The sequence below is a fragment of the Oncorhynchus mykiss genome, chromosome 18, assembly GCF_013265735.2.
Source record: "Oncorhynchus mykiss isolate Arlee chromosome 18, USDA_OmykA_1.1, whole genome shotgun sequence".
Taxonomy (NCBI): domain Eukaryota; kingdom Metazoa; phylum Chordata; class Actinopteri; order Salmoniformes; family Salmonidae; genus Oncorhynchus; species Oncorhynchus mykiss.
The window spans coordinates 14,772,132-14,783,431 of record NC_048582.1 but is presented as its reverse complement, the minus strand read 5'-3'; the positions used below and the strand labels follow the sequence as shown (position 1 = coordinate 14,783,431).

The 11,300-nt window shown below is 45.3% G+C and overlaps 1 protein-coding gene across 1 annotated transcript; it reads right to left on the bottom strand.

Annotated features, from left to right (window-relative positions):
* Positions 1–2,604: 2,604 nt before the first annotated feature.
* Positions 2,605–4,342, bottom strand: LOC110496915 (G-protein coupled bile acid receptor 1-like). The gene has a single exon (XM_021572929.2). The coding sequence runs from the start codon at positions 3,995–3,997 to the stop codon at positions 2,930–2,932; it is 1,068 nt and encodes a 355-aa protein (XP_021428604.2). The 5' UTR covers positions 3,998–4,342; the 3' UTR covers positions 2,605–2,929.
* Between the last annotated feature and the right edge of the window lie 6,958 nt (positions 4,343–11,300).

Here is an 11,300-nt window from a genome sequence, read left to right as displayed (position 1 = left end):
CTGTCTAATTTGACAACGGTCATGATAAACACAACTGTCTAATTTGACAACGGTCATGATAAACACAACTGTCTAATTTGACAACGGTCATGTTAAACACAACTGTCTAATTTGACAACGGTCATGATAAACACAACTGTCTAATTTGACAACGGTCATGATAAACACAACTGTCTAATTTGACAACGGTCATGTTAAACACAACTGTCTAATTTGACAACGGTCATGATAAACACAACTGTCTAATTTGACAACGGTCATGATAAACACAACTGTCTAATTTGACAACGGTCATGTTAAACACAACTGTCTAATTTGACAACGGTCATGATAAACACAACTGTCTAATTTGACAACGGTCATGATAAACACAACTGTCTAATTTGACAACGGTCATGATAAACACAACTGTCTAATTTGACAACGGTCATGTTAAACACAACTGTCTAATTTGACAACGGTCATGATAAACACAACTGTCTAATTTGACAACGGTCATGATAAACACAACTGTCTAATTTGACAACGGTCATGTTAAACACTAGCATGAGGACCCTTTCTCATTTAGTGTTTAAAGTAAAGACTGTAGTTCCATGTGGTATACAGACTGTTCTGGGTGGATGGAGATAAGAGAGTGAAAGAAAGAAAGAAAGAGAGAAACACACACAGAGAGAGAGAAAGAGACAGAGCGACCGAGAGAGAGAGAGAGTGACACAGAGAGAGAGCGACACAGAGAGAGAGCGACACAGAGAGAGAGCGACACACAGAGAGAGACACACAGAGAGAGACACAGAGAGACAGAGACACAGAGAGACAGAAAGAGACAAAGAAAGAAAGAGAGAGAGGCTTGTTGGGAACACCAGCTGATGATGAGATAGGGATATGATGGAGAGCAGGATGTCTGGGAGACTGCCCGGTCACTTACCATATTTCACTCCATCACTCCTCCCTCTCTAGCACACACACTCAGACAAATGCAACACACACTAACAAAAAGACATACACACAGGCACAGTATTGTACTTAAAAAATTATGACCCCATGTTAATAATCTGTCTCTCTCAACGTCATGTAAAAATTCAGACCTTTTATAGTTACTCATGGCTGGCTCTTACCCGGACTTAACTCTCTCTCACCCTCTAGTCTATTTGAAAAGATGTGTACACGTCAAATAGTTAGTGTGAATAGTCACACTGAAGTTCTCTTGTTTTCCCCATATGCACGAGTTCTAGTTTCAACAAAGACATAGAAAATGTATACTTGATTTGCCGAGTAGACAATAAAGTAGCGTTATGAACTTTGCACATTAAACTGTGAATATGACCAACCCTGTTTGAGGGCTATTAGAAAGCAGTAGATAAAACAGTCTTCCTTCAAGGATTCTTAGCACACTGATACAGACTTACAAATAAGCAGACAATGAAAGAACCATTCTTGTTTTCATTTCAATTTTGGAAAGACGATCATCTTCCCAGATATGGTGTAACCTAAAGAACTTCAGTTCCTGTCTGGCTCTTTTCAAATGTGATCTAAATATTAGAATCTCAGAGGTCTAATCACTCCCCTGTGTTCCAGATGTATTTTGGACTGCGGAGGAGCACAGAGCACACCCCTCTCTCCCCTGTTCAGAGCACATACCAGCACCAGAGAAAGACTATGGAGGGAGAGAAAGTGTGTGTGTGAGAGTGAGAGAGAGATAGGTAGAGGGAGAGATGCAGGGAGAGAGAGAGAGAGAAAGAGAGAGAGAGAGATAGGTACAGGGAGAGATGCAGGGAGAGAGAGGGAGAGAGAGAGAAAGATAGGTAGAGGGAGGGATGGAGGGAGAGAGAGAGGGAGAGAGAGAAAGATAGGTAGAGGGAGGGATGGAGGGAGAGAGAGAGGGAGAGAGAGAAAGAGAGAGAGAGAAAGAGAAAGATAGGTAGAGGGAGGGATGCAGGGAGAGAGAGAGGGAGAGAGAGAAAGAGAGAGAGAGAGAGAGAGAGAGAGAGAGAGAGAGAAAGATAGGTAGAGGCGGGGATGCAGGGAGAGAGAGAGAGAAAGGAGACAGATATGGGAAAGAGAGAGAGAGAAAGAGAGAGGTAGAGGGAGGGATGGAGGGGGAGAGAGAGAAAGAAAGATAGGTAGAGGGAGGGATGGAGGGGGAGAGAGAGAAAGAAAGATAGGTAGAGGGAGGGATGGAGGGAAAGAGAGAGAGAGAGAGAGGGGGAGAGAGAGAAAGATAGGTAGAGGGAGGGATGGAGGGAGAGAGAGAGGGAGAGAGAGAGAAAGATAAGTAGAGGGAGGAATGGAGGGAGAGAGAGAGGGAGAGAGAGTTGGGAAAGAGAGAGACCGGGAGAGAGAGAAAGATAGAGGGGGGGAGAAAGAGAGAGAGGGAGGGAGAGAGAAAGAGGGAGAGAGAGAACGAGAGGGGGAGGAGATGAGATGCTGTAGTGATTGATGGAGTAGTCATTTAGATCCATCTTAATTCGTCCCATCTGCTCTTTCATATCCAAATGAGCCCAGTTCATCATCATAGACGTCTCTGTTGATAATTCATAACATTCTGTTTCTCTCAAATGGATTCAATCAACTTGAAAAATAGAAAGATTGGTGACTTTTACAGTGATTGTTTTGAATTTATTATGACTACCCAAGTAGTGTACACATGTATACTGATGGATTTAAACATAACGCGCTCAATGGCCCCAATGGCAAGAGTCACACATGCTGTGACTATAAACTGACAGACATGGGAGAGGTGGGGCAACCCTACCAGTCCTGCACCTCGAATGGGGTCTTTCTGCTACTCCCTTACAGCTAGAGTCCACAGACTCGGGGCGCCACTGCCCTCATCCAGGAGTAGAGGATGCTTCATCATCCATATGCTATAATCCCCATTTATAATCCCACACGTCCATCCCCAAAGTGAGAGCAGTCCTGTCCTAGCTACTCAGAGAGCCATATCCTCAGAATCCTGTCTCCTCCTCCATCTGTCTCGGAGTTTATGGAGGAGTTTCCTCACCGGGTCCGTGTACTGCCTGTTGGCCAGCCCCAGGACCAGCGGCATCACTGCCATGCTCCCGATCCCCGTGCACGACAGCACGATGTGTGTGGTGGAGTTCCCGCGCGTCTCCTTGCTGAGCAGAAACACCACGGAGACGTGTATGTAGATGATGTAGGGCACCCAGCAGGCCAGGAAGGTCAGCGACACGGCAGCCACGCACCGCGTGTAGCGGAGGTTGAGCCGCTGCTCCCGTTCCGAGGCCTGACCGCCCCCCCTGGTCGCCACGGAGCGGTGCAGCCGGCAGATGTCCTTCATCTGGCCCCGGGTGATCCACAGCACACGTCCCGTCATGCCCGCGATGGACAGGATGGCAGGCGCCAGCAGCCCGTACACCTCAAGGTAGATGAAGGCGTTGGGGAAGACCCGTCTGTAAGAACAGCACTCGGAGCCGCCCGGCGCCGCTACCACCACGGTGGAACAGTTCACCGGCGCACCCAGCGTGCCCGTGTCGTTAAACGAGCAGCAGCCGTTCCACCCTGGGCCGGCCCGGTTGTTCCAGCCGAAGGCGGGCAGGGAGGCGTAGAGCAGTGGCGGCACCCACACGGCGAGCAGCACCAGCGGGAAGTGGCGGTGAACCCAGAAGCTACTATAATGTAACGGACTCATGATGCACATGTATCTCTCATAATGAACTATCACCAGGTTAAACAGGAACGCCAGGAACAAGAAATTAGGAAAAATATGAACCAGGAGACAGGAGCTAAAACTCAGTGAACGGTTGAGTCCCATCCAGGGGATGAACGGTAGGGCCACGCCCGTACACAGGTCAGCCACTAGCAGGCTCAGGAAGAAGTAGTTTGGGGTGTTGTAGAGCTGACGGTTACAGGAGATGCCCAGGATGATGACCAGGTTGGCCAGGATGATGGCGGTGGACAGGGGCACGGTGATGGCGTAGATGAGACGTGCCTCCGACAGCAGCGGCCGCACAGCAGAGTCATTAGCCAGGTCATCCATGGCTGCGGTTGCGGTGGTTGTGTTCCTCCACAGTTGTCCTTAGCGTGCCAGACCTTTGCCCCCACTGCTACGGAGACTTCCACAGCTCCCATTAAACTGCAGGAAGCCTGGGTGAAGACAGACAGACAGAATACAGTGAGACCAGAGGTCATGGAGCATGATATATTCAGAGCTCAAAAACAAACTGCCTGTTAGTCGCTCTGGATAAGAATGTTGGCTAAATGACCGACATGTAAATGTAAACGCAAAATGCTCTCTGGTCTAGAGACCAAATCAAATCAAATTGATTTATATAGCCCTTCGTACATCAGCTGATATCTCAAAGTGCTGTACAGAAACCCAGCCTAAAACCCCAGACAGCAAGCAATGCAGGTGTAGAAGCACGGTGGCTAGGAAAAACTCCCTAGAAAGGCCAAAACCTAGGAAGAAACCTAGAGAGGAACCAGGCTATGTGGGGTGGCCAGTCCTCTTCTGGCTGTGCCGGGTGGAGATTAGAACAGAACATGGCCAAGATGTTCAAATGTTCATAAATGACCAGCATGGTCAAATAATAATAAGGCAGAACAGTTGAAACTGGAGCAGCAGCACGGCCAGGTGGACTGGGGACAGCAAGTCATCATGTCAGGTAGTCCTGAGGCATGGTCCTAGGGCTCAGGTCCTCCGAGAGAGAGAAAGAAAGAGAGAAAGAGAGAATTAGAGAGAGCACACTTAAATCCACACAGGACACCGAATAAGACAGGAGAAGTACTCCAGATATAACAGACTGACCCTAGCCCCCCGACACAAACTACTGCAGCATAAATACTGGAGGCTGAGACAGGAGGGGTCAGGAGACACTGTGGCCCCATCCGAGGACACCCCCGGACAGGGCCAAACAGGAAGGATATAACCCCACCCACTTTGCCAAAGCACAGCCCCCACACCACTAGAGGAATATCTTCAACCACCAACTTACCATCCTGAGACAAGGCCGAGTATAGCCCACAAAGATCTCCGCCACGGCACAACCCAAGGGGGGGGGGGGGCAACCCAGACAGGAAGATCACATCAGTGACTCAACCCACTCAAGTGACGCACCCCTCCTAGGGACGGTATGAAAGAGCCCCAGTAAGCCAGTGACTCAGCCCCTGTAATAGGGTTAGAGGCAGAGCATCCCAGTGGAAAGAGGGGAACCGGCCAGGCAGAGACAGCAAGGGCGGTTCGTTGCTCCAGAGCCTTTCCGTTCACCTTCCCACTCCTGGGCCAGACTACACTCAATCACATGACCCACTGAAGAGATGAGTCTTCAGTAAAGACTTAAAGGTTGAGACTGAGTTTGCGTCTCTTACATGGGTAGGCAGACAATTCCATAAAAATGGAGCTCTATAGGAGAAAGCCCTGCCTCCAGCTGTTTGCTTAGAAATTCTAGGGACAATTAGGAGGCCTGCGTCTTGTGACCGTAGCGTACGTGTAGGTATGTACGGTAGGACCAAATCAGAGAGATAGGTAGGAGCAAGACAATGTAATGCTTTGGTAGGTTAGCAGTAAAACCTTGAAATCAGCCCTTGCCTTGACAGGAAGCCAGTGTAGGGAGGCTAGCACTGGAGTAATATGATCACATTTTTGGGTTCTAGTCAGGATTCTAGCAGCCGTATTTAGCACTAACTAAGTTTATTTAGTGCTTTATCCGGGTAGCCGGAAAGTAGAGCTTTGCAGTAGTCTAACCTAGAAGTGACAAAAGCATGGATTAATTTTTCTGCATCATTTTTGGACAGAAAGATTCTGATTTTTGCAATGTTACGTAGATGGAAAAAAGCTGTCATTGAAATGGTCTTGATATGTTCTTCAAAAGAAAGATTGGGGTCCAGAGTAACGCCGAGGTCTTTTACACTTTTATTTGAGACGACTGTACAACCATTAAGATTAATTGTCAGATTCAACAGAAGATCTTTGTTTCTTGGGACCTAGAACAAGCATCTCTGTTTTGTCCGAGTTTAAAAGTAGAAAGTTTGCAGCCATCCACTTCCTTATGTCTGAAACACATGCTTCTAGCGAGGGCAATTTTGGGGCTTCACCATGTTTCATTGAAATGTACAGCTGTGTGTCATCCACAGAGCAGTGAAAGTTAACATTATGTTTTCGAATGACATCCCCAAGAGGTAAAATATATAGTGAAAACAATAGTGGTCCTAAAACGGAACCTTGAGGAACACCAAAATTTACAGTTGATTTGTCAGAGGACAAACCATTCACAGAGACAAACTGATATCTTTCCAACAGATAAGATCTAAACCAGGCCAGAACTTGTCCGTGGAGACCAATTTGGGTTTCCAATCCCTCCAAAAGAATGTGGTGATCGATGGTATCAAAAGCAGCACTAAGGTCTAGGAGCACGAGGACAGATGCAGAGCCTCGGTCTGATGCCATTAATTAATTAATTAATTAATTAATTAATGCCAGGTAATTTACCACCTTCACAAGTGCAGTCTCAGTGCTATTATGGGGTCTAAAACCAGACTGAAGCATTTCGTATACATTGTTTGTCTTCAGGAAGGCAGTGAGTTGCTGCGCAACAGCCTTTTCTAAAAATTTTGAGAGGAATGGAAGATTCGATATAGGCCGAGAGTTTTTTATATTTTCTGGGTCAAGGTTGGGCTTTTTCAAGAGAGGCTTTATTACTGCCACTTTTAGTGAGTTTGGTACACATCCGGTGGATAGAGAGCCATTTATTATGTTCAACATAGGAAGGCCAAGCACAGGAAGCAGCTCTTTCAGTAGTTTAGTTGGAATAGGGTCCAGTATGCAGCTTGAAGGTTTAGAGGCCATGATTATTTTCATCATTGTGTCAAGAGATATAGGACTAAAACACTTGAGTGCCTCTCTTGATCCTAGGTCCTGGCAGAGTTGTGCAGACTCAGGACAACTGAGCTTTGAAGGAATACGCAGATTTAAAGAGGAGTCCGTAATTTGCTTTCTAATAATCATGATCTTTTCCTCAAAGAAGTCCATGAATTTATCACTGCTGAAGTGAAAGCCATCCTCTCATGGGGAATGCTGCTTTTTAGTTAGCTTTGCGACAGCATCAAAAAGGAATTTCGGATTGTTCTTATTTTCCTCAATTAAGTTGGAAAAATAGGATGATAAAGCAACAGTAAGGGCTCTTCGGTACTGCACGGCAGTACTTTCCAAGCCAGTTTGGTGTGGCGCCATTTCCGTTCCAATTTTCTGGAAGCTTGCTTCATAGCTCTGGTATTTTCTGTGTACCAGGGAGATAGTTTTTTATGATAAATGTTTTTAGTTTTTAGGGGTGCAACTGCATCTAGGGTATTGCGCAAGGTTGAATTGAGTTCCTCAGGTGGTTAACTGATTTTTGTCCTCTGCCGTCCTTGGGTAGACAGAGGGAATATGGAAGGACATCAAGGAATCTTTGTGTTGTCTGTGAATTTATAGCACGACTTTTGATGTTCCTTGGTTGGGGTCTGAGCAGATTATTTGTTGCAATTGCAAACATAATAAAATGGTGGTCCGATAGTCCAGGATTATGAGGAAAAACATTAAGATCCACAACATTTATTCCATGGGACAAAACTAGGTCCAGAGTATGACTGTGACAGTGAGTGGGTCCAGAGACATGTTGGACAAAACCCACTGAGTCGATGATGGCTCCGAAAGTATTTTGGAGTGGGTCTGTGGACTTTTCCATGTGAATATTAAAGTCACCAAAGATTAGAATATTATCTGCTATGACTACAAGGTCCGATAGGAATTCAGGGAACTCAATGAGTTCCAGCCAGGTAGGGTTGGGCAGACTCAGTGCGCCTTCACCAGTGCGCCTTCATGGTCCGGTCTATCCGGTGAGAGCTCCAGTGCGCCTTCACGGTCCCCACCGCACCAGGCTGTCTCTCCGTCTCCTTCCTACAGGTGCTCCCGCCTGTCCAGTGCTGCCAGAGTCCTCCTCCTGCCCAGCGCTGTCAAAGTCTCCCGTCTGTCCTGAGCGGCCAGGGTCTCCCGTCTGTCCTGAGCGGCCAGGGTCTCCTGTCTGTCCTGAGCTGCCAGGGTCTCCCGTCTGTCCTGAGCGGCCAGGGTCTCCCGTCTGTCCTGAGCTGGGGGGGGGGGGGGGGGGGGGTACTGTCACGTTCTGACCTTAGTTCCTTTGTTTTGTCTTTGTTTTAGTATGATCAGGGCGTGAGTTGGGGTGGGCAGTCTATGCTTGTTTTTCTATGTTGTATTTTGCGTTTGGCCTGGTATGGTTCTCAATCAGAGGCAGGTGTCGTTAGTTGTCTCTGAATGAGAATCATACTTAGGTAGCCTTTTCCCACCAATGTTTCGTGGGTGAATATTTTCTGTTCTGTGTTTTGTATTTCACTGTTCAGGACTGTTTCGTTCTCGTTGTTTTTGTTTTGTGTTCATATAATAAATACAATTTGGACACTTACCATTGGTCCTCCGATCCTTCTACTACTCCTCCTCAGAAGAGGAGGACGAGAATCGTTACAATATGATGCTGTAAACCCAGTCTGTCAAGTAAGACAGGCTTGGACCCCTGAAATAGCCTCTGTCTCTAGCATCACGTATCAATGGTATTAATTGATTAACAAATCAGGCAGAAAAGAGTCCCAGCAGTACATCAGGGCTTGAGGGTCTGTAATTGAATAACCCTAGTTTATTGGTTAAATGGCCTCTTTAGGTAAAACACAGTGTCTTCGTGTTCTGTCTCTCCACTTGTAGATAGATGTACATGGATGTTATCTCTTTAAACACAATTACAACAGTCATCATGGCCGCAGGATTACTGTTTCCTCTCCATTGCCCCAGCGTAAGAGAGAGGAATGTTTAAAAGACGAGTGTCTTTGTTTTCTTCCTGCAGACTGCTGCGGTTCACGTAGATTGATCCCAAAGGAAATGTAATATCAAGCCTTTGGTCTGAATAGACAGGAAGAGAGAAGGACAACAACTGGGGGGGGGGGGGGGGGGGTAGAGTTGACAAAATCAAAGCCCTATATTTCGGTATATGACAGGTAATCATATTTGGATGGGGGGGTAGAGTTGACAAAATGAAAGCCCTATATTACTGTATATGACAGGTAATCATATTTGGATGGGGGGGTAGAGTTGACTAAATGAAAGCCCTATATTACTGTGTATGACAGGTAATCATATTTGGATGGGGGGGTTAGAGTTGACACAATGAAAGCCCTATATCACTGTATATGACAGGTAATCATATTTGGATGGGGGGGTTAGAGTTGACACAATGAAAGCCCTATATTTCGGTATATGACAGGTAATCATATTTGGATGGGGGGGTTAGAGTTGACACAATGAAAGCCCTATATTACTGTATATGACAGGTAATCATATTTGGATGGGGGGGTAGAGTTGACAAAATGAAAGCCCTATATTACTGTGTATGACAGGTAATCATATTTGGATGGGGGGGTTAGAGTTGACACAATGAAAGCCCTATATTTCGGTATATGACAGGTAATCATATTTGGATGGGGGGGTTAGAGTTGACACAATGAAAGCCCTATATTACTGTATATGACAGGTAATCATATTTGGATGGGGGGGTAGAGTTGACAAAATGAAAGCCCTATATTACTGTGTATGACAGGTAATCATATTTGGATGGGGGGGTTAGAGTTGACACAATGAAAGCCCTATATTACTGTATATGCTATACATTTCTATCTGAATGTTTTGATAGAAATATAATAGATATATTCTATATGACAAGCAATTGCATATACTCTATCTAAATGTATTTGTTTCGTAAGCTTGCACACTTCACTCTTAGAAAGAAATGTACTGTCTAGAACCTAAAAGGGTTATTGGACTGTCCCCATAGGCGAACCCTTTGAAGAACCCTTTTGCTTCCAGGTAGAACCCCTTTGAGTTCCAGGTAGGACCCTTTCCACGGAGGGTTCTAAATGGAACCAAAAAGGGTTCTCCTATGAGGACAACCAAAGAACCCTTTTGGAACCCTTTTTTTCCACGAGTGTACTGAACAGACCCCATCAGGTCAGACTCTGTGGTTAGTTATTAAACACCCAGCTGGCTGAGGGTCCAGTATCTAGACAAACACAACTAATGCAGGGTTGTAGAAAGTGACACCACACTGGAAAAAGCTAAGCGTTCCTAAACACATTTCTATGTGAGATACAATGTCTCACATACAGTAACACCCTCATGTACAGATGCAGGATCTTAATTTGATCACGCATTTGTAGCTGAGAATTTTCTTGCAAACCTGTAGTGTATTCAAGGTTTAAAAAGGCTTCTAAAGTATGTCATTTCCACTTTAAAATGCCAGACTTGATTTGAACAGATGGCTCTCTAAAAAGACCACATATGCAGCTAAAGTGAAGGACTAAATTGAAACTTTAGCCTCAGAAAACTCCAACACGATTGCTGAAGTGAAGGATTAAATTGAAGCCTTAGCGGGGAGACAACTTAATTTATAGCTCATTTATGAGCTGAATGGCCCGGCTGCTATGGTGAAAACAGTGGTTGAAGCCTTAGCGGGGAGACAACTTAATTGATAGCTCATTTATGAGCTGAATGGCCCGGCTGCTATGGTGAAAACAGTGGTTGAAGCCTTAGCGGGGAGACAACTTAATTGATAGCTCATTTATGAGCTGAATGGCCCGGCTGCTATGGTGAAAACAGTGGTTGAAGCCTTAGCGGGGAGACAACTTAATTGATAGCTAATTTATGAGCTGAATGGCCCGGCTGCTATGGTGAAAACAGTGGTTGAAGCCTTAGCTGGAAGAACCGTTGCTTTTCCATTGTTGTTTTTTCGTTGCACTTGCATTCAGTAGCATCTATGAATCATATTGTACACGGGTGGTTTCTAATGTTGTGAGATTCTCGCTAGTGTTTACAGAACAACTGGTTCTGAGAGATCAGGATCAGGAGCTGCAATTGTAACGTTAAGCAACTGTAACAAAATGGATGACTGCAGTGTAGCCACTATTGTGTGTACATGGATTGCTAAGACATGATAATATGAGTGTGTATTCTTATTTTAAAAATGTAGCTCTGTACCTGTCTATTAGTGCTATGTATTGTCATTTTATGTAGTTCTGTCCTTCAGCTGTAATTGTTTGTTGGTGTTCTGTACTTTGTCATATTTTATGTTTTGTGTGGACCACAGGAAGAGGAGCTGCAGCTTTGGCTGTAGCAAACATGGACCCTAATAAAATACTAACGAAAAACGTACTAACTTCTACAATTATTTTATTTTTTCATTAAATTCTAGTCCACATAATGCTCATTTCCTGTTGCTGCAGAATTATCCTCCTGCTGTAGAAAATTGTCT

What these genes read in the sequence shown, in the direction of transcription:
- LOC110496915 (XM_021572929.2), bottom strand. Translation starts at nt 3,997, where the DNA reads ATGGATGACCTGGCTAATGACTCTGCTGTGCGGCCGCTGCTGTCGGAG.